Source organism: Ochotona curzoniae, unplaced genomic scaffold (genome assembly GCF_017591425.1).
Source record: "Ochotona curzoniae isolate NIBS_2020 unplaced genomic scaffold, NIBS_Ocur_1.0 contig_2692, whole genome shotgun sequence".
NCBI lineage: Eukaryota > Metazoa > Chordata > Mammalia > Lagomorpha > Ochotonidae > Ochotona > Ochotona curzoniae.
This window is the reverse complement of record NW_024465556.1, coordinates 194,834-222,761: the sequence shown is the minus strand read 5'-3', so window position 1 is coordinate 222,761 and position 27,928 is coordinate 194,834. Positions and strand designations below refer to the sequence as shown.

The 27,928-nt window shown below is 42.1% G+C and overlaps 1 protein-coding gene across 2 annotated transcripts in view; it reads right to left on the bottom strand.

Annotated features, from left to right (window-relative positions):
- The window catches only part of PANK1 (pantothenate kinase 1), a 58,615-nt gene that overhangs the window by 18,351 nt on the left and 12,336 nt on the right, over positions 1–27,928 (bottom strand). For both annotated transcript variants that reach the window (XM_040975733.1, XM_040975734.1), the window contains exon 2: positions 8,177–8,529. In XM_040975733.1, the coding sequence (XP_040831667.1) occupies positions 8,177–8,529 (353 nt within the window). The remainder of the gene's footprint in view (positions 1–8,176; positions 8,530–27,928) is intronic.

Genomic DNA, 27,928 nt, shown 5'->3' with positions numbered 1-27,928 from the left:
CAAAAACAAATCTTTAAATATAAACAAACAGGGCCTGGCATGGTAGCCTAGTGGTTAAAGGCCTTGTCTTGCACATGCCAGGATCCCATATGGGAACTAATTCTAATCCCAGCGGCCCCGCTTCCCACCCAGCTCCCTGCTTGCAGCCTAAGAAAGCAGTCGAGCAAGGATGGCCCAAAGCCTTGGGACCCTGCGCTCATGTGGGAGACCTGGAAGAAGCGCCTGGCTCCTGGCTTTGGATTGGTTCGGTTTCGGCCATTGTGGCCACTTGGGGAGTGAATCATTGGATGGAAGATCTTCCTCTCTGCCTCTCCTCCTCTCTGTATATCTAACTTTGCAATAAATAATAAGAATTATTATAAAATAATTTAATAAAATATAGATACAAATATAAAATATTAAAACATATAAAAGCAAAATAAATTTAAAAACAAACAAATAAAATTAACCTCTGGGGCAAGCATTGTAGCACAATGAATTAAGCTACCACATAAGACACTCGTGTTGTAAAGAGGAGCACTGGTTCAAATACTGGCTACTCTGCTTCCAATCCAACTTCCTGCTAATGTATCCAGGAAAGCAGCAGATAATGACCCAAGTGCTCGCATCCCTGCTGTCCATGTAGGAAACCCAAATGGGATTCTAGGCTTCAGACTTTGGACTGGACAACACCTAGTGTTACAGGCATTTGGGATGCGAATTGGCCAGGAGAAGTACTCTCTCTCTTTCCCCCACTCTCTCTCTCTCTCTGTGTCAAATCAATAAGTAATTTTCAATAAAATAAAGTTGCCTTCCAACCCAATGAAGCCATGTGCTAAGAGGGGAGGTCCATGATGCCAGATGAATTCTATTTTTCAAGAACCAGAAATCCAAATTTTTACCTGAAATGTTTTTGTTTTTAAATGTTAGCAGCTTACTTAAAGATTATTTTTTTTACTGTAGGTCAAGAACACAAGTTGGTGGGCTAAATCTGACTTCAATACTACCAGTTTTATATATAGTCATAGCAGTTTATATCTATCTAGGAAATGCATCATTCGTGATATTTTTCTTGTGCAAATATAATACAATGTCCTTACACAAACCAAGCCAGCCAAAGGGACATATGGCAATACAATCTTATGAGATCAGTATCGTATATGTGGTGTCCCATGGACTGAAACATCATTGTGTTCATTCCCAAGATGAACCTTCTTCAATGAAAATTTACAGTAACATATCCAATAAACATGTAGATGAGGCTTCAACTAATCTGAACATAACCTGTAACCAAGGTGTGCAGGTATATGTTAACTGCCAGTTCCCTGGTAGCAAAAGCTCTGATTAACTAATTTCTGTAAACTCCGGCCATGGCCAATTTCAATCTACCAACATGATGTTGTCTAACACATTGAATTATATTTATATAGTGTAGTTCTTTCAGACCAACAGGAGCCAGATTCAGCTTCCTACTGCTCCAACTCTGCTTGTGTTTTCAGAATTATGAGTTCTGACCATTCCCAAATCATTAAATGTAAACCACTCCCCAAACAAACCTAAAGATAATAAACTGAGGGTTGCCTCAACTGTGTGCAAATAAAGGAAGCCAACTGATAACTGCACAGACCCAATCTATAGGACAAGGAAGCTACTATTGTGATCCATTCATACATCCCGGGGATCAAGAGGTAAGCGATTTACGAATTCTAAAGCTAGCAAGAAGGGGAAACTTAAAGTGGAAAAAGCTTTCAGCAGCTTTGAGTAGCTAACATTATTTGCCCAGAAGCAAAGTCACTCAAGGAAGTGTGGGTATAGTGAGGTCCTCAAAATGTAGCTAGTCCTCACCCCTACAGCTTCTAATTGCATTTTTAGCAATATTCTAGATGATGCTGCTGGTCCTAGAACCACACTTTGAAAACCACTGAGATGGAGGGATGGTGTGCAATATGAGTATCTGTAGCCGAAGAAATAGGAACGCATCCAACACCACAACCCAGAATAGAGGTTTGATGGTCACACTCTCTTTCACACAAATGTTCATTCAAGAGTCACATATTCTCCCGATAGAACCTGACCTAGTTAACTCACTGGGTTGTTCTCAAAATTCAAGCAAAATGATCATGCGAAAATGCTTTGGAAACTATAAAACACTGCACATGTCAGTTGTGATTACTATATCCCATGAGAAATAAAACAACCCAGGTCTTGTTATCACAAGTTGAAAAACATTTGAAAATACCACTTCTAAACTGAAGACTTTTAATTTTTACAGAGAATTCAGTGATTACCTATACTGTTAGAAAATATAAGGATCCTAAACACAGATATCCATGATACAACTGCAAGAAATCTTCTCAATGTGTTTTAGCTCAGTCTGTTAAGAATAACTCAGTAAACAGATATGGTACAAACTACTCCACAAGGTTCCGCTACTTATATCACTCACCTGTACAGAAATGAGTCACCAAATCGTGTTTCAGAAATGAAGAAAACAGATGTATCTACAATGCTTCACACTTCAAGGCATATTGGCTTCATATATCAATTTGAAAGGGGCAGAGAAAGTTATCTTACTAAACAAGAACAATCTGCATAGAATCAATCTGCATGATTTTTTTTTTCTTTTCCCACCCAGTGATAAAGGATGCCCCCTAATCGATAATCAAGGATCAAGCCAAATTGAAATAATAGTGTTCCTGCAATGTCCCAAATCAGCCCCTGGATTAATATTGGAAGTCAAGACAATACATATTCTTGAATGGTCCTCTTAGGTTTACAGATTCCACATATCCACAACTATTTTAATCCTTACTGGCAATTTTTCCACATGACTTTCTCAGTCTGTACCCTCGGAGTTTGTGGCATAAAGAAGCTTGGGCCAGTGTTGTCACATAGAGGGTTGGGCTGCTTGATGTGCTGTTTCTCTACGTCAGAGTGCTGGTTTAAGTCTCAGCTCCTCTGTTGCCCATTAGCTATCTGTTAATGAGCCTGGGAAAGCAGTGGAAGATGACCCAACTATTTGGATAGTTGTCACCCAAAGGAAGACTTAGATGAAGATCCAGGCTCCTGGTTTCACCTTCGTTCACCCTCGTCCACCCTTGGCTATCGTGGTCATTTGGGGAGTGAACCAAAGGATGGAAAATCTTTCTGTGCCTTTCAAACAAATAAACCTTAAAAAAAATGGGGGGTGGGAGGAGGTGGCCATGGCTGGCATTGTGGCAATGCACATTAAGCCTTCACCTGCAATGCCAGAATCCAACATGGGCACTGATTTAAGTCCTTAAATGCTTACTTACTAACCAATCTGGCTCCTTGTTAATGTGTCAGGGAAACGGGTGGAAGATGGCCAAGTCCTGGGGGTCCTGAGTCTCCTAGAGAAAACTGATGCTTTGGGCTCCTGGATTAAGCCCAGCACAACTCTGATCATTATTGTCATTTGAGGAGTGAATTAATAGATGGAAGATTCTGTCTCTTTTCCTCCTGACTTTGTAATGCTTTCAAATAAATAAAAAATAAAATCTTAAAAAAAAAAAACCCAATTCTTTTAACTTGTTTTAGACCTCACATCAACCGATTATTAGTATATTCTATTTGTTCAAAAGGTAGTCTTTGTTCACTCTTTTTAATTATTATTTTTTGAAGACTTGTAGGTCATTTAAACTTTTAAAAAATGTATTTTTATTGGAAAGACAGATTTACAGAGGGAAGGAGAGAGAGAGAGGTCTTCTATCCACTGGTCCACTCCCCAAGTGATCTCAATGGCGAGAGCTGAGGTGATCTGAAAGACAGGAGCTGAGGCACTTTGCAAACAGGATCCCAAGGCTTTGGTCATCCTCCACTACTTTCCCAGTCCACATGCACAAGACTGGATAGGATGTGCTGCAGCCACATGAACTGGTCCTCATATGGGATGCCAATGCTTGCAAATGGAAGATAAGCCAATTAAGCCATCATGTCAGTCCCAGCCATTTTAACTTCTAATATTAGCTGTTATAAACACAAGCTTTTCCAATGTGACATGATACTAAAATGTTAAAATGAAGAAGGGAGGGAGGGAAGACAGAGGAAGAAGTAAGGGAAAGATTGATTAAAAATTAACACAACTCACTGTTTTAGACTAAGGTTCTCCACTGTGTTCCAACTAACAAGGCTAAAGTTCAAACTGGATTCCCACACACTGACATTTCTCAACACCAGGTAGAAACAATTTGACATTCCTAGAAACAAATATTAGGCAGATATCATACTGCCCAGACAGATCAGATTCAACTGGCATCGTGACATCTCCTCTTTCTTGGGGCCAGTACTATGGCTCAATTATGGCTAAGCTGCCACATGCAGCACCAGCGTGCCAAACAGACACTGGTTCTAGTCCTAACTGCTCCACATCTCATCCATTCTGGTGCATGTGGACTAGGAAAGCGGTCAAGGAGAGCCCAAAGCCTTGGGACCCTGCACCCGTGTGGGAGACCTGGAAGAGTCTCTGGACTCCTGGCTTTGGATTGGCTCAGCTATGGCTGTTGTGACCACTTGGAGAGTGAATCAATGGGTGGAAAATCTTCCTCACTGTCTCCCCTCTTCTCTGTATATCTGCCTTTCCAATAAAAATAAATAAATCTAAAAAAAAAGTCATTAAACTAAATTATTGCAAATTTGTCTTTTGATGGATGGAATGAAGGAACAAAAATAAGACAGGTAAAGAACGAAATCAGCTTTGCTCAAATGAAAGTGTTCTGCACCGAGGTCTGATTTAATACTTGTCTTACGGTTGCTGGCTCTTGTTCATTTTAAATTGGATGACGGATAGTTCATGTTATCTAAGGATTTAGTACACTGACTATATATAAAGGGTATAACCATTATGTATAACCATGGCTAGCTATTTAGGGATCTGTGGAACACCTCATACTTCATTCTAATTGCTCAAGGGACTTTGCCCATTTCTATCTGAAAGCTTATGTTACACCAAAAACAGTGACTTTATGACATAAAAAGAATAAGAACTTACAGGTATACATACACATTGCTTTACTGTTTGACAAACGACTTAGCATATACAGAAGTACACTACGATCCTTTATAACTAACCATGAAACTTCAACTTTCTGTGCTGGAAAGTGAGGCAGAGAGCTTGGATTTCAGACACCTGTTCAGTGTGCTCCCATACTTTCCCCCTACTGCCAGCATGGTTTGCTCTATGACTTGTTTGGGTCCCTGTTTGAATGTTAACCTGAGTATACAAAGACCCTCCCAACGCTCCTCATTTTCTATGCTTTTCCCTGCCCCCCCCGCCCTTTTTGTAGCACTTAACACCTTTACACCTTTGATACTTTCTATATTCACTGGTTTGTTTGATTATCAGCTATCATCCTCCAGTGGAATCTAAGTTTGGGGTGGGAGGTTGACAGTTTTGTTTCACACACAGAAGGAGCAGGATAAGAGGGATCTCTGAGTGGCTGAGTGAACCTGTAGGAAAGGGAGGTGAAATCTTATCATGCCTGTTATGTCTAGAAAGATCCAGGCACATCGCTTCCTGGGAAGAGAACTGTGGTTTTCTTTTTTTTTTTTTTTTAAAGATTTATTTTTTATTATTTTTTCATTGGAAAGGCGGATATACAGAGAGGAGAGACAGAGAGGAAGATCTTCCGTCCGATGATTCACTCCCCAAGTGAGCGCAACAGGCCGATACTATGCCGATCCGAAGCCAGGAGCCTCTTCCGGGTCTCCCACACGGGTGCAGGTTCCCAAAACGTTGGGCCATCCTCGACTGCTTTCCCAGGCCACAGGCAGGGAGCTGGAAGGGAAGCGGGGCTGCCGGGATTAGAACCGGCGCCCATATGGGATCCCGGGCGTGCAAGGCGAGGACCTTTAACCACTTGCGCCACCGCGCCGGGCCCAGAACTGTGGTTTTCAATTCTCTCTTCACTTTGGCCCAGACTGAGCACGGAAACCAAAGACAGTCCATGCACTTGTCTTGTATAGATGGATTGGCCAGGCTCTTGGCTGCTGCTCCAGTCTACTCATTGGTCTGCAAGTGCCTACCGTGCTTGACAGACGCTATCTTCTTGCTCACTTCAGAGCCTTAAGAAACTCCACCTATTCAGGGCAAGACATCTTGAGTAACCTCTTCCCAGGACATACACTAACCTAAAGCATCCACGGGGATTGTATACATCCCCTCCCAAGTGAGTTCACTTCAGGCTTTCCAGTAGAAACAGAGACATAGCATGTCCTCAGGCCCCTGGGGAACTCATGACACTCCTAGAGAGGAGTAGCCAGCATTTCTGAATCAGCATTGAGCCACAGACACAGTCCTTACTAGGAAACACAATGCTAGTGCTAGAAAATCTTAACCACTCTCTACACTTTAGTTTTTTTCATCCAGTAGCACAACAGTGCTTGCTATAACCTGCCCATCTCCTGAGGTCACTTTCACTTCTGACATCCTAGAAGCTCTCCCTCTTCTCACCACCTTACTGCCCCTATTTTCCAGATAATAAAATCAAGGCCCACAAACAGGACATGTCTTACCTGAAGCCACCCATATATTTAAACAAAGAAACAATGGGCAGAAGGTTAAGACAGAACTTGTAGTGTCTGCATCCTCTATCTGATTACCTGGTTAGAGTCCCAGCTCCACTCCCAATTTCAGTTTGGAGCTCATGCACATCCAGTGGATGGGAAAGCTCTGTCTCTCTCTGCCTTTCAAGTTAAACAATAAATAAATTTTAAATGCAGAAACAGGACCAGAGCTTTTCCCAGATGGCCCGATTTTAGTTCCTATGTCCACAGATGTCAGTCTCAGTTTCATGATTCTTGGGTCATTAGGTTCCTTTGGTGGGATAATGACACCATAGGTCCTTTAAATAAACGGTACATCATACGGTATGGAAATTAAACGGTACATCATACGGTATGGAAATGAGACATGAAAAAAAAAAAAGTCAAAAATCTGAAAATGATCCATCTTGCTTAGAATGAGGCTCCCAGATTCTGCTGCTAGCTCCTACCAAAACTAATTAACTATTATAAATGAGGAAAATGCTGTGCTACATTCTGATGACATCAATAAGATTTGCAAGTATAGTTTAAGTACCATGAACAACACACTGAGGCATTAATAAAAGATTTTACACCAAGACTGGGTTAGCATTAGTTCCATGATAAAATGGCAGCAATCTGTACCATAACCTTTGAGAAAATGTATGTTCAAATTTCAGTAAAATGAACCCCAAATCTTTCAACCTTTCCTTCTCCCACATTCAACCTACATGTGTTTATCTAGTTCCCTTTTCCTTCTGAGCTCAATCTACATATATCATTTATTTCATTTTAGTTTCATTTTATCCTATGAGATGAGGCCAGACAATAGACAGAGTACTATCTTGACTGCAGAAGATGTGGAAATTGGAAAGGTAGGTCTTAGCAGAATGCCAAGGAAACCTTGGGCTCCACATTACCCAGCCCTATCTTTCGGATCAGGAATGCAGAATTGCTGTATCTGCTACTCTGAATATAGCATTACCCTTCCTACACAGAACCACAATCCTGACATGGTGCTGAACAAAGAAGGTATTCGCCTACAAATAATATCAAAGATAATTTTGTTGTGTGTGAGAAAAACTTCTGAACGATATCCATAGGGGGGAAAAAAGACACTTATGAGAACAAATGGGTAGACGGGGTGGTCTTAGTAGGATTTGTAGAAGGCCATCAATGGGGCCTCAGCCTACACATCTGTAACTCTAGCTTCATTGCAGACATGCATTAAATTCTTGTACTGCATCCTGCAACTGCATACAATTTAAAGAAAACCAAATAATTTTGAATTTAAACAAAAATGACCCTATATCATGATTCCATTTTAAGTCTGTAGAAAATTCTAACTGAACTGCTTCAAAAGGAGGCTTATGTCATTTTGTCCTTAGTAAATGACACAGCAGAAAACATGTGACAGGGACAGCATCTAGACGCCAGGTACATGTTATTCATCAACTGCTAGGGACACATTATCTCATTCAATCCTCCATGCATCAGCCACATTCCATGGGAGCTACTTTTATTCTCATGTAGATGAGGAAACTGAACTGCAGAGGGTAGAGATTTGTCCAAAGTCCCCAGGCTGGCAGCAGTCATGAGATTCTATGGCTGTGGACACGGGAGAGGCTTTCCCATTTCAAGGGCAAACCCAACTTACCGTTCTAAAGTCCTCTTCAAACTTGAAAGCCCCGCCTCCAGTGGCACAGAGTGTGGTGTGGAGGCTGGAGAAGTTCTTCTCGCTGCCCATCTGGATGAACCTGTGCATGGCACAGCTGGGAAAGCGGATGAAGTGCAGGTTCCCTTTGCGCCCACACATGGTCAGGTTTTTCAGTTCCAGGTGGACGTCTCGGATTCCAGTTTTGCCATAAGCAGTATTAGAAGTCAGATACTTCCGGATGCTCTTTAGGTTTTCCACTTCCTCTTGCTCCTCTTCAGCCGTGATATCCTTTGGTTCAAAGTAGACCAATTTAACCAGAGTTCCACCGATATCCATGCCAAACCATGGGAATGCTAGTGGACAAAAAGGAAGATGCTAAGGTGTACATATGCAAAGAAATGCCCATTTACTGAATAATAAGTAAGAAAATGCACATCTCATGTACATGTAAAATTCATTGACTCAAATTCAACTATACGTGCCTAAATTAAAGATACAGGCAGAAAGGAATTCATAACAGAAATGGTATCCACAGCTCTGCCTGCATGCTACTCAGTCAGTCGGCCTAAGAACCCAAGAGAGATGAGTGAGTGTCTGCAGGTGCTTCTTGGGGCTCTGTATCTCCCCAAGCCGGGTGCTAGTCCCATGTCCCATATTTTAAAAGCATATATTTTAAACACATCATAGTTCCCAAGAGCTATTTTGTGATAAACATATACATCTCTTCGTAGGTATCTATCTGGTTAGCTAGCTTTATCTGCTCCAGTCCCAAAGAAACTGCTATGCTGAGTCTTAGGAGATGGTGTGCTGGCTTCCGACTCACATGGCACTTTCCTACAGCACTTCTCAATGATTTTTGGAGCTGACTGTAAATCAAGAATTCACTGTAATCTACACAATATTCAAGGAATGAGGAAAGCATACAGACTGCATAATAGAAGCTGATGTGAAGACATGATAGCTCCTATGGTGACAAAAGCCTAAAAAGAATAGCTCGGGTTGCATCAGACTTTTTTCTCTGTTAAGCACATTTTTTCCATCTCCAGTTGCCTGCCTGGGAAATTTCTCAACCAGGCTGTGCGGCTGCATTGTCAGAAGTACCCGGGAAGGTTTTAACATCTCATTTTCTGGTCTCTTCTACAGATTCTGACTTAATTCAGGCATCGGATCCGGGCATTTGTCCGTTTATTTGAAAGACAGAGAGGAGAGAGAGCGCGAGAGACGAAATGCCCCACCTACATTCCCTCCACAAATGCCCACAATACCCAGGGCTGAGTTAGGCCAACGCTAGGAGTCACTAACACAATGCAGCCGCCTATATGAATGGAAGAAACACTCTGTTTAGGACATCATTTTGTGCTTCACAGAACTTGCTGTGACCGGAGGCTGGAATTGGAAACAGAGTTGGGATTTGAGGCGAAGCTTGTGGGTTTTCAAGCACCAGTTTAACCTCTGCACTAAATGCCCCCTGCAACAGTATTTCCTTAAAAGTAGCCAGTGGTTCTCATCTACAGATACAGTAACTGTGAATCCATGGTGACCGTCCCTGCCCAGGCCTGAAATGCAGAGGAATGCCCTCTGGGACTGTACACAGGGAACCATCCTGATATAAGCGGATCTAAGGCTAAACAAATCTCCATTACATTTTTTTTTTTTAAATAGATTGTACAGGCCTTATTTAGAGACAGCCTGGAAAGCTCATGCTGTGCCGTCCAAGGCTCTACGGTGAATGGGAAGCAGAGCCCAACAGAATCTCAAATGTGTGGGTCTCCAACCTCACTTCCCTCAGCAGAATCCACTGGCAAACCTGGCTCCTGGTTTGCAATCGGATGAGCTCTGGCGGATGCAAGATCTTCCTCTCTTGTCTTTCCTCCTCTCTGTAAATCTGATTTTCCAATAAAAAATAAATACTTTTTAAAAATTACTATTTTAGTTTAGGTGGTAACAGGAATTGTTTTGATTCGCTGTGTTTATGTCTTACCTTTATGAAAAGTGTAAACCTCTTTTATGTTCATTTTAATTTTTCCCAGGTCACTGTTCTACGTAAAATATATGGTTTCATTTGTCTTCTTTGCATTACGATCTGCCTAACCCTGAAATTCCCATACACAGTTAAAAGTGAAGATGGAAGAAAAGGGGAAGGAATAATATCTGTGTGTAAAACACTTGGTATCTGTTTTGCCTGTTCTGTAGTTGACAAAAAAGGAATATCGGTTCCAGACACAGAATGTTTGCATTCAGGCCTAATGTGATGCCTCAGTGGCTAAATTCCTCGCCTTGTATGCACTGGGACCCTGTATGGTGCTGGTTCGTTCCCGAACTGTTCCTCTTCCCATCCAGCTCCCTGCTTGTAGGCTGGGAAAGCAGTCGAGGATGGCCCAAAGCCTTGGGACCTGCACCTTGTGGGAGACCCAGAAGAGTCTCCTGGCTCCTGGCTTTGGATTGGCCGAGTTCCGGCCTTTGCGGCCACTTGGGGAATAAATTAGCAGATTATAGATCTCTGTCTTTCCGCTCTTGTAAATCTGCCTTTCCATTAAAAATAAATAATTCTGTTAAAAAAAAAAAGAGTATCTGCATTTACCTTTTATTCTCCTTCCTAAACCATATGTTATCTAAAAATTTTCTTGAGTATTAATTCATAATGTTCATTACGGGACTTTACTAAAGATTTCTGCAGTAAAAATTACACTAGGCCATTCTTTTGGACTAAGCTCATGCGGTGGTTCAACAGACCACTTTAAAAATAAAAATGGAGGGATCAGCATGATAGCTCAAAGTGGCTAATCCTCCACCTGAAAGCACCAGTATACCATACGGGCCCCAGTTTGTGTCCTGGCTGCTCTGCTTCCCATCTAGCTCCCTCCCTGTGGCCTGAGAAAGTAGTAGAGGATGACCAAAGCCTTGGAATCCTGTACTAACATGAGAGACTGGGACAGAACTCCTGGCTCCTGGCTTCAGATCAGCTCAGCTCCAGCCATCAAAGCCATGTGGGGAGTGAACCAGAAGATAGAAGGTCTTTCTCTCTGTCTGTCCTCTCTGTAAATCTGCCTTTCCAATAAAAGATAATGAATGGTTTTTTAAAAATAACAATGAGGGGGCTGGCATGGTGGCCTAGCTGCTAAAGTCCTCACCTTGAATATGCTGGGATCCCATATGGGCGCCGGTTCTAATCCCAGAGGCTCCACTTCCCATCCAGCTCCCTGCTTAAGGCCTGGGAAAGCAGTCGAAGATGGCCCAAATCCTTGGGACCCTGCCCATGGGTGGGAGACCTGAAGGAAGTTTCTGGATCCTAGATTCGGATTGATTTAGCTGCAGCCATTGTGGCCACTTGGGGAGTGAATCACTGGATGGAAGATCTTCCTCTCCTCCTCTCTGTATATCTGACTTTGCAATAAAAACAAATAAATCTTTAAAACAATAAATAAAAATAAAAATGAACCACTCATGCAAAAGTATCATGTCAGCCAGGTGAAACTAAGCTGCTTATCTGGCTTTTTAAAAAATCAGGATGAGAGATAGCAGCCAAATTGCTCAAATAGGGCAGTTTTAATTGGCATGACAACAAGTTCCCAGTGTCTAATGCTCACACACAAGTAACCTGAAATAATCTGCATTAACTAACCAGCTATTATTTTATTGTACTGTCCCCATCATCTCCTTACAAGGAACTCTGATATAACAGGTCTGCTTTTTGTTGTTTTCTTTCTGCTTTCGTCAAACCCTTCTCTATCTATAAAGCCAAACTTGTCTGATCAGCCCACTGCAACACGTACCCAATTTTATAGAATGAAGTGTTGCTTGAATCTACAACTAAGATTCAACAAAGATCTGCAACTGAATTGCTGTAGTCTTGACTTTAACAATACCAACGGACTACCTTTGCTCTGTTAAAGTGCTAAGATTTGGATATTGTTTGTCACAGTAAGAAAACCTGGCCCAGTATGGCTAATAGTGAAGTAAAATACTGCTTTAACCACAGAATGCCAGGCAATGGCTTAGAAGACAGGCAGTGGAAAATGGCAAAGAACTGGCTACAACAATCACGGCACCCAGCTCAGTGCCTAGCAGCTAAAGTCCTCGCCTTGAATGCACCAGGATACCATATGGGCGCCAGTTCTGGTCCCGGCAGCTCCACTTCCCATCCAGTTCCCTGCCTGTGGCCTAGGAAAGCAGTCAAGGACGGCCCAAAGCCTTGGGACCCTGCACCTGTGTGGGATACGCAGAAGAGGTTCCTGGCTCCTGGCTTCGGATCGGCATAGCATTGGCCATTGAGTTCACTTGGGGAGTGAAACATCGGACGGAGGATCTTCCTCTGTGTCTTTCCTCCTCTCTATATATCTGACTTTCCAATAAATAAATAAATCTAAAAAAAAAAAACCAAACAATCATGTATGATAATCTGTAAAACAGAGCATGTGCCTAAAGAATCAACAGATCTAGCCACAGTCTGCAAGTCAAACATAAAATAGCCTGTGTTGTCTATTTTATTCATGCCTAGTCACTGCATTTCAAGAACTAATAACACCAGAAAAAAACCTGCAACAAAGATAAATGAGCTTGGAAAATAATACACAGATTTATAAACAAAAAGCAAAGGGGATAAAGTCCACACAGTTGGACTTTCAAGGTTTAAAAAGCCAACTACTCTTATTCAATAGGTAAAAATTAAAAATTGAGAGGAGCTGGTGCAGTGGTATAGTATGATAATACGATAATCGTCTGCTCCACTTCTGATCCAGCTTCCTGCTGATAGCCTGGGAAGGCAGGGGAGGATGCCCCAAGTCACTGAGCCCCTGTACCAGAAGAAACTGCTGGCTTCCTGCTTCTGACTAGCACAGTTCTGGATGTTGTGGTCACCTGGGAAATGAGCCCGTGAATGGAAGATCTGTCTCTTCCTCTCTTGGGGACTTTGCCTTCGCAATAAAAAGAAAAATTCTTTTTAAAGATTAAGAACTGAAAAAAACTTAAAATTAAAAAAAAAAAGTCAATTAGCACTTAGCATCAAGTGTTTAGCACTTTCATTCTCAAATGAATAGAATGGCTGGCACATCCACTGTTAACACTCTATACGGGATAAGATCTCTTCAAAGATGCAGTTAAGCTTGTGCCTTCTCAGTCAATTCTTTCAGCTTTTCAGAAGAGCTCAGGGAAGAAGAAAGTAAAGTGTGGCTCTTTCAACAGAGCCAGTTCAAGGTATCATCTATTGGATCTATTAGAAGACACATTGAGGGCCCAGCATGGTGGTCAGCAGCTAAAGTCCTCACCTTTAAAGCTCTGGGATCCTATATGGACACTGGTTCTAATCCCAGCAGCTCCACTTCCCATCCAGCTCCCTGCTTGTGGCCTGGGAAAGCAGTTGAGGACGGCCCAAAGCCTTCAGACTCTGCACGTGGGTGGGAGACCTGGAAGAGCTCCTGGCTCCTGGCTTGGGACCGTCACAACACCAGCTGTTGTGGTCACTTGGAGAGTGAATCATCGGAAAGATCTTCCTCTCTGTCTCTATTCTCTGTATATCTGATATTACAATAAAAATAAATAAATCTTAGAAAAAAAGACACATTGAAGCAAAACTATAATGGCAGCAAATATATTGCCCGAGTGGGAAGCGGGAGTGGGGGAAGGAGGACTTGACTAATGGCACATAAAAAACTGTCTGGAATGAAATATTTTCTTTTGAGAAAAGCTGGACAGCCCAGGAACCCAAGAGCCTGCACCCTTCATGGCTGGCAAAACTGTTCAAGACCCAAAAGAACTCCCAGCCTCTGGAGCAGAAAGCAGCTAAGAGAGCTCCTGGACCCCAAGGGGAACGCGCTCTGCAGTGTTCCTGTTAGATGCAGCATAGGACAAAAAACCACAATTGTATTAAGCAATCTCAACGGACTTAGGTGTTCTGTTCCAGAATCCGGCAACATTTCATTCCATTAAAACAGAACAAAGGATCCAATCAGCATAGCGGAGGAGTTTGGTTTTACAGAAAGAAGAATCTTTAAAAAGGGAGAAACAAAAGAATAAATAGTGGATTGGTCATTTCAGAGTTAGAGAGACAGAGCAACAGGGGAGAAAAAAAAAACTGACTGGTTAACTTCAGATGAGTTCACTTCCAGTTGCCTGTTTTGTGTGTCTAAAGGTTAACAAGAGGGAATTTCACTCTCTTGCCCCAAGCAACTGCCCTGTTTGGGAAATCTGGATGTTATCTGTCTAATCCTGATGTTTAAGAAGGTCAGACAAACAGCTTCATTTCGGCCTGGGGGTGTGCAGGTGAGTGGCCCCACTGCGTATTTCACCTAGTTTGGTCTGGTGGAGGAACTTATTCCAAAACAACGGGCTCTTGTCATTTACAATCAACAGATAGGATGAAGGAGATAACTAGAAAAGGAGTGAGTCTGCCTTGGCAGTGAAGTCCAAGTGACTACCCATGCCCCATTCACCTCTTTGACAAATGGCAGCTTATGCTGGGTTGTCTGATCTTTGCTTCACCATGAATGAGCCTACGCAATGTGGGACACGGGCGGTGAAGAACAGATAACTTGTCCTTTTTGGTCCAAAAGTCAAGAGGAATCTCTTCTGGAGTTCAACCAGATGTGACTTTGTCTCATCTCCTCATGCAAAGCTTAATTTAGACATTATCTGAGTCCACTGGAAGAAAGCATGCACGTGTTTCACTTGCAAGAGGGAGACTGAGTCAAAAAATAAATTAGGATAGTCACTAGCACACCTGGCCAAATATTTGGGATCACTTCCTTCCAGGCCCAAGGGATCAGGCTATAACTCCTGCCTGCTTTACGACTGAGCTGGGCAATGATCTGATCAAGCCAGTTCAGTATGAAAAGAAACAGCTTACACATTTCCAGGTAAGAGAACTTTCTGCTGCTGTGATATCCTTCAGGCCTTTTTTCTATTATCAAAACCAGGAAAATTTAAGCTAATGCCTGCTTTACCATCTGGTTCTCACAGAAAATTAATCAGCAGGAGTTAACACCTAGCCTCCCTCAACAGACTTGTCCTGTGACATAAACCTTTTCTGTTTTAAGCTAGCAAACTCTGTATCAAAATTTTTGGCAGGTTCCTCCATGGAACTCTTCCCCTGGGAGAACCTGATACAGATTCCCATTTCCACAGATAAGCATATGGCAGTGAAGTATTAATTAAAAAGTATGGAGGGAGCAAGAGGGTTGGGAAGACTGAATCCACAGTTCAACTGGCTAATCCTACTCCCCATCCTCCAACCTGCCTCCTCAAGCACCAGGATCTCCTACCGGCATCTGTTCCTATCCCAGCTGTTCTACTTCCCATCCAAATGCTTACTTGTGACCTGGGAAAGCCGTCAAGGACAGCCCAAAGCCTTGGGCACCTGCACCCACATAGGAGACCTGGACGGAGCTCCTGACTTCCGGCTCCTGGCTTCAGATCAGTTTGGCTCCAGCTGTTGTGGTCATTTGAGGAGTGAACCAGCAGATGTCTGTCTCTCCTTCTTTCTGTGGATCTGCCTTTCCAATAAAAATTAATAAATCTTCCTATATGTTTATGAAAAATATGCAGGTTCTGTTATACTTTTTTCTGTCTAGAAATTCTAAAAGCCAACCACGACTGTCAGTCTGAAAATCATCAAAATGAAGCAAACTTCCAAGTACTTTGACAAGTGTTTCAATATTTAAAAAGTGTTTAATTTTTTAAAAGTTTGGTTCTTTAAGACCTTTTTCAGAATAACAGCTTAGTTTCTGAGGGACATTTATGTTTTCTGCAGAAAATTTCAAGGAAACACACTGAACTCCAAATAGCATAATTTAGCAAAGACAAGGGGATAAAAATAAAACATAAAAAGGATTTCTTATCAGTCCCCATATATATATATATGTGTGTGTTTTTTTAATATACATACATATATATATATTTTTTAAGTCAAGGCAGCCTGAGAGAACATTGACTTCCGTTTGATTTCACAGTATACAGAACTAAGTGTCAACATCTGAATTTCCCTACAGCAGTCAGAATTTTAAGAAATGCTCCTGGCAAAGCCCAGTGTTCTCGGCCAGCAGGTTCCTGGACACTGCTATTTATCTGTGAGCATTAAATGCTCAAGATCAGCGCCTATGGGCACTGCTGTCTTAGCACTATGGACAGGAAAACTTCCCAAGGGAAGCTTCTCCTAGGAGTCCTTGTGCTGGAATTGGTTGTAATAATTGTGAACTAGGAGTCACAGGATGGATACTCCTTTCTTCCTGATTCGTTTCTTTTTAAGCGAAATAATGGGTGAGAACAATGATTGAGAATGATATGATCAAAGGACCAAGATTTTTAAAGTACTTCAAAAACAGGCTCAGTCCTCACCTTGCATGAGTCGGATTCCCACATGGGCAGTGATTCATATCCTAGCTGCTCCACTTCCCTTCCAGCTCCCTGCTTGTGACCTGGGAAAGCAATAAAGGATTGTCCAAAGCCTTGGGACCCTGCACCCATGTGGGAGACCAGGAAGAAGCTCCTGGCTCTTGGTTTCAGATCTGCTTAGCTCTGGCCCTTGTGGCCACTTAGGGAATGAACCAGTGGATGGAAGATCTTCCTCTCTGTCTCTCCTTCTCTCCGTATATCTGCCTTTCCAATTAAAAATATTTAACCCTGGGTACTGGGATATGTGGAAAGTCATGAATGGTTTTCTCCTTTGTTTCTCCCCTTCCCCCAAGAACAACAAGAAGAAATAAAAACCCAATTTTCCCTAAACCTCGGTCCTTCCCACCCTGATCAACCATGTAATGATTATTTTAAAAATAAATAAAAGAAGCTACATAAATACTCTAAAAAATAACAAAAATATTCTTAGTGTCTTAATGTCATTAAGAATTATTAATGAATTACTCAATTAATTTATTGCTATATGTTCTATGCTTATATAATTTATATGATTAGCAATTATATAAAATAACTATTAATGAATTAATAAAGAATTAATGGCATTAAGACAGCCTCACTAATGTCTTAATAACACTAAAATTGTATGAAATCCTCTACAAATGAAACAACATAAAAACCTTTTCTAACTTAGTTTCAAATGTGCAATAGAATTATATTTGTTTAAAAATTTCCTATCTGGGAGGATTAGCCTTCATAATGTGTTAATTCTTTTTTTTTTTTTTTTTTTTTAAAGATTTATTTTTATTATTTTTTATTGGAAAGGCGGATATACAGAGAGGAGAGACAGAGAGGAAGATCTTCCGTCCGATGATTCACTCCCCAAGTGAGCGCAACGGGCCGATACTATGCCGATCCGAAGCCAGGAGCCTCTTCTGGGTCTCCCACGCGGGTGCAGGTTCCCAAAGCTTTTGGGCTGTCCTCGACTGCTTTCCCAGGCCACAGGCAGGGAGCTGGAAGGGAAGCGGGGCTGCCGGGATTAGAACCGGCGCCCATATGGGATCCCGGGCGTGCTAGGCGAGGACTTAACCACTTGCGCCACCGCGCCGGGCCCGTAATGTGTTAATTCTTTGCTAATACATGCACGGGAAGATTTAACTCTAAGAGCCAGAACAAACTATGGAGAGTCCAGCATTCTGTTTACAGATAACTGAGACATGGAAAGATCACAGAACTGCCCCAGGTCAATCAATGCGGCCGTCATAGGCCATTTTCACTCTTAGGAGCAAATCAGCTCTCCATTTTGCGGTCTGAGCTTGCCAATTACTTGCAACCCAAAGGGTTCAAAAAAAACAAAACAAAACAAAACAAAAGTTTGTGGGGTAACTTTTTTACTTGAGCTTTTACTATTCTGTACTATTCTGTAACCTATACTAAATTTCTATCTAGTTCTCACATTCTATTACCCCATATACACACAACGGCCTCCAAAACCACATTTTTTGTGGGGGAGGAGGATTTAAAGATTTATTTTTATTTTTCCTGGGAGACAGAAAGAGCAACAGAGAGAAAGATCCTCCGCTTGCTGATTTCACTCCCAAGGACATTAGCTCCTAAAGTGTCCACAATGGCCAGAGCTAAATCGATCCTAAGCCAAAAGCCAGCAACTTCCTCTGGGTCTCCCCATGTGAAAGCAGGGACCCAAACACTTAGGCCATCCTCTGCTGCTTTCCCAGGACACAAGCAGGAAGCTGGACGGGAAGTGGAGCAGCTGGGATATGAACTGGTGCCCATATATAATGCTGATGCTGAAAGGTAGAGGATTAGCCTGTTGAGCCATGGTGTCAGCCCACAAATCAAACTTTTAATAGCATAAGAGTTGAAAAGCCTAAGAACTATTTAAAGATCTTAAATGAAGTGGTAAATGCAAAAGTTAATGGAAGGGGGCCCGGCGCGGTGGCGCAAGTGGTTAAGTCCTCGCCTTGCAACCCCGGGATCCCATATGGGCGCCGGTTCTAATCCCGGCAGCCCCGCTTCCCTTCCAGCTCCCTGCTTGTGGCCTGGGAAAGCAGTGGAGGACGGCCCAAAGCTTTGGGAACCTGCACCCGTGCGGGAGACCCGGAAGAGGCTCCTGGCTTCGGATCGGCATAGTATCGGCCCGTTGCGCTCACTTGGGGAGTGAATCATCGGACGGAAGATCTTCCTCTCTCTCTCTCTCCTCTCTCTGTATATCCGCCTTTCCAATGAAAAAATAATAAAAATAAATCTTTATAAAAAAAAAAAAGTTAATGGAAGGATTTCTGCAACACTGTGAAGAAACCTGTAATTATTGCGCATGGGTCAATCTATAAAAGATGAAATGCTCTCTGTAAAGCAATGAGAATCATGGTTTCTTCAAAATTAATGCAGACCAGATTTCCTTAGTATGAACTTTAGTCACATCCTAATCCCCAAGCTTGGCAAGGGGAGAAGAACTTACACACTAACAGCAGGAATGTTCACTGGTATAACTTTTCCACGGGGTTATTTGAACATACATACGAAAAAGCTCAAGATCCTTTGATATATTGTTTCAACTTTATCCACAAGAAATAATCCTTCATGTGCCCAAACCCTGAGCTTAAAAAAGAAAACTGAAGTCACTTATTTATAATAATGAGAAAACTATTCATTGTCCAGCAACAGAGAACTTGTTAAAAGGAGCAATTATCCATTAACACAAAGGGACAACACATCACTGAATCATGTTGTGAGTCAGTATTTTGAGGCGACAAGAATGGTCACCTTGAGAATCGAATCAAGATGGCAGAAAAGAAGGAGAAATATTAGCCAGAGTGAAGAACAGAGGGCACATTCCAGGAAATAGGAGAGAACAGAACAACAGCAGAAGTGTACCTGGAGACTGAAAGACACAGGAAAGCAGCGAAAACAACAGTGTGGCGGTGCAGTCACTGATACTCCAGCAGCAATCAGCGAATCATGATTTGAACTCCATCGGCAGCCTCCGCCAGCAGCAATATGGGAAGGGACATTACCTGGGGTCAGCCTCCTAGAGCCAAATAGGGTACAATTTCATTTAAAGAGGCAAAGGCTATTGGGCAGGACTGAGCATGCACTGAGCTGAGAGTAACTTATTTCTGGCTCAGTGAACCACAACAACGTGGCATCCTACAGGTTCCACCCAAGACAGGTCCAAGAGGACTTCAGACATGACAGCCAGCAGATCAAGAACTCTAGTATCAGCGGGAATGCACTTGTAACTCACTGGGTGGGACACAAAGATTAGTTACTCCTCACTAGGGTATTGAAGATTTCTCTGCACACACCTCCTAAAACTGTTCACCTAAGCTGTTGACATATGTCTTGTTAGAGTTATAGAGTTAGACTACCCGAAAAACAGCCAGATTCTGCAAAATCATGCTTCAACGCTATAGACTGTTGTATCAGTTGTATATAAACTAATAATTGAAATGTCAATGTAGAGGTCACAGGATGTGGTTCAGAACTTGCATTCTTTTTTTTTCTCTTTTAACATGCTGGTTACACAATACCATGTCAATTAATTCCATAACATTATAAATAGTTGCTGATGTAATATCGGGGCTTTTAATTGATTGGGATGATACACTGCTGGCTCTACCTTCAAACCAGAGATGGTCTCCCCAAGAAATGGTTGAACTTATCTGGACAATAAGATACTGGACTTTATACTTGGTAAATGCATGCAATGAAAGAATCTCAACTGAATGTGTATTGTAGTAATGCAACAAGGTGGAGGAATACACTGGGGGGGGGGGGAGAGGGGGAACCCAGTGCCTATAAAACTGTGTCACATAACGTGATGTAATCAATTTTAAAAAAACCCTCTAGTAGTGGCACATCAGGCAACATTTCTTTCAGTGTGGCAAATAATTTTAAGAGTGCAGGGGACAAAGAGAACTGACCAAGCTCAGTGCATTGCACTGGTCCCACAGGAAAATAATTCCAACCATGGCATCGTACAGGTCAAAATAGGTCCGTGTAGCCCTCAGACCTAACAATCAACATGGTCCGGCAAGATCAGCACCAACAACAACCTAGCTATATAGAACACCTGGTGTCTACCTAATCCTGGGACCTGCTCCAACCAAAAGTGGGAGAAAGGTTGTGGAGACAACGGCGCAGCCTCAGCACAGTATCACAGAAGGTGGAGAGTGGTGAACCAGGAACTGGGGCTACAGAGACCATGGTGGAAATCCAACATAAGAACACAGACCTGGAACTTGCTGGAGGGAGTAGCACAAGTGACTGCAAACAAACAGCCATTACCAACTGCAATAAGCAAAAGCAAACTGTAGACCTGTGGGTGACAAAACTTTAAACACCTGCCCCAAGGAGAAGATTCTGCTAACCAGAAGTACAATGACCAAGAGCAAAAGATGAGACAGAAGCACAATGAATATTACTGAAGACTCCCCTGCAAAGGAGCAAAATCCTTTGCCAACTTCAGAGTCAACTGAAGAAGACATAGAGAAAATGGGGGACAAAGAATTCAGAAAACCCACTTTAAAGCTTCTGATCAACAATGAGAAACATGTAAAGCAGACGTTCAAGGAATTTAAGGAATATGTCACACTTGAAATGAATCAAATGAAAGCTGACATATCAGAAATGAAGTATACAGTGAAGCAAATTAAAAGTACAATGGAGAGTCTCCAAAATAGAATGAAGGAGACAAAAGAATCTCAAAATTACAAGATATTTTCTGTCACCAGTGGGAAGCAAACAAATAGCTGGAAGCAGAGCTGGATCAGGCCAAAAAAAGTATTCAAGAATTGAAAAACACTATTAAAAGGCCAAGTATAAGAGTTATGGGAGTCCCAGAAAGTGCAGGAAGAGATAGTGGGTTTACAAATGTATTCAATGAAATAATAAGGGAAAATGTCCCTAATCTGGAGAAAGAATTGGGTAACAACATCCAGCAGGGTCACAGAACTCCCAACAGGCTTGATCAAAAGTGATCTTCACCAAGACACATGCTCATCAAGCTCTCTTCAATCAAACATAAGGAAAAGATCCTTAAATGTGCACGTGAAAAAAATCAACTGACATATAATGGAATGCCAATTAAACTCAAAGGAGATTTCTCACAGGAAACTCTACAGGCAAGAAGAGAATGGAGTGACATATTCCAGATTCTAAAAGAAAAATATTGTCAGCCTAGGATAACATACCCAGCAAAGCTTTCTTTTGTCTTTGAGAATGAAATAAAACTCTTCCACAGTAAAGAAAAGTTAAAAGAATTTGCCTTGAACATAAGGAAAAGCTTAAATGTGCATGTGAAAAAAATCAACTGACATATATTCTCTTGGCAAAGAAAAGGAATAGCGCCCACCGAAACCAAAGGCAAATGAGAACATCCCAGTAAAATAACAACAGAAGACTAAATCAATGAACAACCCATTGCTAAAATGACAAGACCAAATTACCACCTATTTATATTAATCCCGAATGTAAATGGCTTAAATTCATCAATCAAACGCCATAGAATAGTAGACTGCATTACAAAACAAAACCCATCTATTTGTTGCCTACAGGAGATACTTTTCTTTTTCTTTTTTAAAGATTTATTTATTTTTATTACAAAGTCAGATATACAGAGAGGAGAAGAGATAGAGAGGAAGATCTTCCATCCAATGATTTACTCCCCAAGTGAGCGCAACGGCTAGTGCTGTGCCAATCCAGAGCCAGGAGCCAGGAACTTCCTCCAGGTCTCCCATGAGTGTGCAGGGTCCCAAAGCATTGGGCCGTCCTCAGCTGCTTTCCCAGGCCACAAGCAGGGAGCTGGATGGGAAGTGGAGCAGCTGGGATTATAACCAGCACCCATATGGGATCCCGGAGTGTTCAAGGCAAGGCCATGCTAGGCCACGCTGCCGAGTCCAGGAGATACTTTTGACCAACAAAGATCAGCAGACTGGATTACATAAAAAACTCGCATCTATTTGTTGCCTATTGGAGATACGTTCACCAACCAAGATCAGTGGAAACTATCTCACCAATTTTGATTTTTTTTTTGTTAGTTTCATCTCTTCAAAAAACTTTCTTCTGATCAAATTATTCAGTGACTCATCGATCACACAGTAGCATCATTTTCTTCAAGAAGGGTCTTGATTTTCTTTTTCATATCTTCAGTGACACATTAGTCATTCAGTAGCATGTTATTTAACTTCATGGTGCTGTAATTTTTTTTTCTTCCTGTTGCTGGCTTTGTTTTGTGGCTTTTCGTTAAAGGGAATGTATAGTAACTGTGTAATTGAGACTATCATATCCAGAGGTGAGGATACAATGTAGTATGCATCTCTGCTTCAAAGATGGATTCCCAATGAAACTGTTTATTGTATCTTGACAATAGGATACTGGACTCTCTGGCATTGTCCTTTCCCGCAATGATGGACACATGACTGTGTATGAAGAACTGTACTATAATTAGGATATAGGGGAACTCATTGAGGGGGGAGAGAAATGGGAAGAGAATAAGGGACCTCCCAAAGTCTATGGAACTGTATCATAAAATGATAACAATAATAAAAAAGAATGGTTACCTTAATAATTGAAAAGGGTAGTGACCGTCACGGTGCATTGTAATGCATACACTACATATGGCTATCATTTTGTCTCAGAATGTAAAAGTTGTTTGCACAGACCAGAAACTTCATGCCAAAACGTTAACAGCTATTGTTTCTGAATGGTGGACTTGGGATGATTTATTTTATTCTCTAGCTTTCTGACACTTCCAATTTTTACATTCAACACATCTAGACTTCATAATCAGCTATTTTGAAATTCTCCCTTAGGAACATCTCAGTAAAGAGGCAAGACAAAAAGACATTGTTTTGACTTTGTTTCAGTGAGCAAATAACATTTCTGCAGTCTATTCATAGAAAACGGTACGCCTTCATTCCCTAACTCAATAGTTCCTTCTCTTATACAAGACTCTACTTATCTAAGTATCAAGCCTGTTATAAAAATCAATTTGACACAAGGGAAGGCCTGAGAGTCAAGAGCAAGTTTGCTCATCTAGTTGGGACACTTGATACTGTCCATGTACCTATAGGTAGCAACTCAGGATGGGAAGGGGCCTGAGACTCACCCAATCTCAGTCCATTGTCTGTTGTGATAGCAAAATACTTAAAGTTAGATAATGGTGAACAGAATAAAGTCTGTTTTGACTAATGCTTCTGTAAACAGGCCAGTGAAAGAGCACTATGTCAGAATCTGCTGGATTTCTGGTGATACCATCATATACTGCAACCAACGTACAGCAGGGAAGCAGGAAGGAGCAGAAGGCACACGCAGAAACAACAGTGGTGAGAGAGGACAAGACAACTGGTCAAACGGTTTTTACAGCAGTCTGTTCCTCCCAGAGCTGATCCATTGCTCTGAGCCCTGACAATGACACTCAAGAACATTAACCCACTCAGCAGGTCATCTACCTAAAGTTGATGAACTACCAAAAGTTGATGAACTTCCTAAAGTTCGTAACTCCTAAGACTGCCATATTGGAAATTTCAATAGGATTTTTGGGAGGGGCAACGCATATCCAAGCCACAGCATACACTTAACCGACTGTCAGCGCAAAAGCCCATAGTTTAAAACTTGGCACTTTCCAACACATGTAAGATGGCAGAAACATGTGTATGGACCCCACGGCACCATGTGATCAACATCTTTCTCCTGACACAGTTGAAGATTCCTATCAGCCTTCCCTTGCTCACTCAGACAACGATGAGGACAGAAAGCCTGGTCATATTGTCAGACAAGAGTGAGAAAGAAGATGGCAAGAATTCCTTGTAGAACCTCTGAGATGAGTTCAATTTTCCTATCTGCCATGTTGATTTCACCATTTTTGCCAGCTGATCTGTGTGGCACACTCAGAACAGTCCCTGAGACACTTTGATTTCTTTTTAAATGAGAAAACATATGAAATATTTGGTTCAAGAAAATATTGGTTAAAAAAAATGAATACATTTGTCTTTACATTAAAACAGCCAGAACTGCCAGATTCAGCCTCTTTACATTTTCCTCCACCTTCAATCTCAGGGCAGAACCGACCAGCCCCTCTCTACCTGGCAGAACCACAGGCAGCCTTGCAGGGGCAAAAGAGCTATGTACTCAGGGGTGTAGTGGCCGCAGAGGTGAACGTATTCTTAGCTTGGATTTGGACAGCAGAAATCAGGGACAAAACCTAGCTGCAGGAGGGAAGAGGCAAAAATGTCAGATTCACCAGGTTGGAAAACATATGGCCTGCAACTCCTCTTCAAACGCCTTTGCAATTTAGTGCATGTAGTTTCTTTCTCCCGTGTTCTGAAGCCAGCAGAAATCAGAGGAGAAAAAGCAATTTTATTCCAGCAACCATCTTCAGGTGACTTGCGGTTATACTCTGTACGTATCTCTGCTTTGAGTCTTAAGGAGAGCAAACAGGAGGCAGTAGAAATTTGTTTCCCTTCCAGTCATGTTCTCAGGCTGCCCAGAAGAGGTGGGAGGAGATTATAATTACAGCAGTGTTCACTGCTGTCGCTTAGCAAGGAGCTGCCAATCTTGAACAATCCTGCCCAACCCAGAGCAACAGACGACCAACCTTCCATTAGGTCCTCAGTTTTCATCACAGCACTTGATACATCAGAAATGTGGGTGCAGGTACAGTGCACGTGCGCTCATGCGCACACACACACACACACACACACACACACAAGAGCAGTAACTGGGCTAAAAGGAAAATTCCATATGTGCAGACATGCCCAGGGACTTGACCACCATGCACCTGTGTGAATGTCTCCAACGTAATCATTTGTTTCAGCAACCAGAGCCAATCACAGAGTCCATCCAGGAACAGCTCCTCCACTCTCCTAATGCATTGAGGCTCAAGATGGCAATGGCAATCTCATTACCTGCTTAAACAAATCCCAGTCGAAAGCACCAAGAGGTTTAGCTTTCTGTCTTGATAAGCCACCAGAGCATGCTTGCTTACTCTGGGGATGCTACTGATAATTTAATTTCAGGGAGTAGATTATTTAGAGATCAGCATTACTAGGTAGCACCATCAGAGCAAAAACAAGTCTACCAGAAATGAGCTTTGTTTATTTATTTCAGCCCTGACTGTGAAAATCTGGGAAATATTTAAAAATTAACACGAGTGCAGAGGAAAAGTTACCTAACACTCACATGGCAACTGAAGCTAAAATAAAGACAAGGTTCCAAATGTCCACCTCAAGACAATTTGACATCAACTTCGTATGTATTCCTCAGACAGCAGTTAGGACTGAATTTTTTTGTCCATGTATTAAGCCTGACTATGTATTAAGAAAAATTAGAAAGGAGTGAAAACCCTTCGGTGAGTGAAAACCGCACTGTCACAGATCCAGACACTACATCATTAAAGCAACCATTTGGAAGTAGGCAATTTGTCTGGTGGTTAAGGCACCCATGTTCTCTGTCAGCGGACCTCAGTTCAATTCCTACCTCTAGCTCCTGCCAACACAGATTCTGGGAGGCTGTAATGATGGCTCAAGTAACTGAGTTCCTGCCCTTGGCATGGGACATCTAAACTGAGTTCCTGGCTTGCAACTTCAGCCCCAACCCTGCTGTAGTTGCAGGCATTCGGGAAGTGAGCCAATGGATGGACACTCTCTTTCTCTTATCTCTCATTATCTCTCAAATATATAAATAACCTTTTAGCATTTGTTAATGGCAGATCCATGCAGGGCATTCTCTTCAATACAGTAACTATCACAAAGTCTGATAATTTTGTCATTAAGAAACTTACAGGGGCCTGGCACTGTGAGGAGCAGGCAGGCAGGTGGACATCATCCCATAGCAGCTCTGGCCACTCCAACTTTCCTGCTACTGTGCCAGGAAAGGCAGCAGAGGATGACACAAGTGACTGGGTCCCTGCCACCATTGTGGGGAATCAAAATGGAATTTCTGGCCCCTAGCTGTGTCACCACTTGGTATGTGAACTAGTCGATGATCGATTTCTTTCTGCTTTTCCATGAATTTCTCACCCTCTCCCAGTCATTCTGCCTTTCAAGTAAGTGAATTAAGTCTTTCTTCAAATATAAAAATAAATTGGGCCTGGCACTGTGGCCTAGTGGCTAAAGTCCTCACCTTGAACACGCCGGGAGCCCATATGGGCGCCGGTTCTAATCCTGGCAGCTCCACTTCCCATCCAGCTTGTGGCCTGGGAAAGCCGTAGAGGACAGCCCAGAGCCTTGGGACCCTGCACCTGTGTGGGAGACCTGGAAGAGCTCCTGGCTCCTGGCTTCGGATTGGCACAGCACTGGCCGTTGTGGTCACTTGGGGAGTGAATCACTGGACAGAAGCTATTTCTCTCTGTCTCTCCTCCTCTCTATGAGTATCTGACTTTGCAATAAAAATAAATAAATCTTTAAAAATAAATAAATAAATATAAATATAATTTAATTGGCCATTACTTCCTAACCTACCTAAAAGTTTAAGACCATAGGATGTAACGCTGAAGGGATACAGGGCTCTGGTTCACACAAGCACATGCGAGGATACTCAGCATCGTTAGTCATTTAGGGACATATAGGTCGAAACCAAACTGATCCTACTTCAAACTCACTAGGAAGCTTCAACCATATAAATGGAGGACAAAGTGCTGGCGAACACGCAGAGAAACAGGAATGTTTACATGCCACTCATTGGATGTTCACTGGATAAGTGTGACAGCTCTGCAAGAAGCTAAGAGCTAGCATACACTCTGATAACTCACACTACCCGAGACAGCTGGAAAGATGGATCCACACAAAACTTGTACATAACTATTCATAGCAGCAGTCTTAATAGCCAAATGTGAAAGAACATAAATGCCCATCTTCTGCTAAAACATGGGCAGCCAGTATATATCCATACAATGAACTGTTCGTTGGCAACACTAAGGTGTGAAATGCTGATACATGTCGCAGCAAAGATAAACCCTGAAAACATCAGGCTATCTGAACGCAGCCGATCGTACTAGACCTCACAGGATGTGAGTCCATGAGGGGATCCAGGACCCGTACATCTAGAGAGCCAGAAACTAGATTCATGGCTGCCTAGCTTCATGGTTTGAGGTGACAAAGGGCAGTGACTACTGACAAGATTTCTGGGAGATGATGAAATGTTCGAAGATGAACTGCAGTGCCAGTCGCACATCTCCATGAACTATTACAAACCACAGACTACACTCCAGACAGACATGCACCACCTGGGGATTCATCTCAATTACTTCATTTCAGATACTTAAATGATTTTAAAATCCAAATGCCAAATTATAATAGATGACACGATCCACTTTCCGCATTGTGAAATGACTTAGAATTATTAATAAAAATAAAAGCTTTGCTCTTTTTAATAATTCAGGGCCACTGG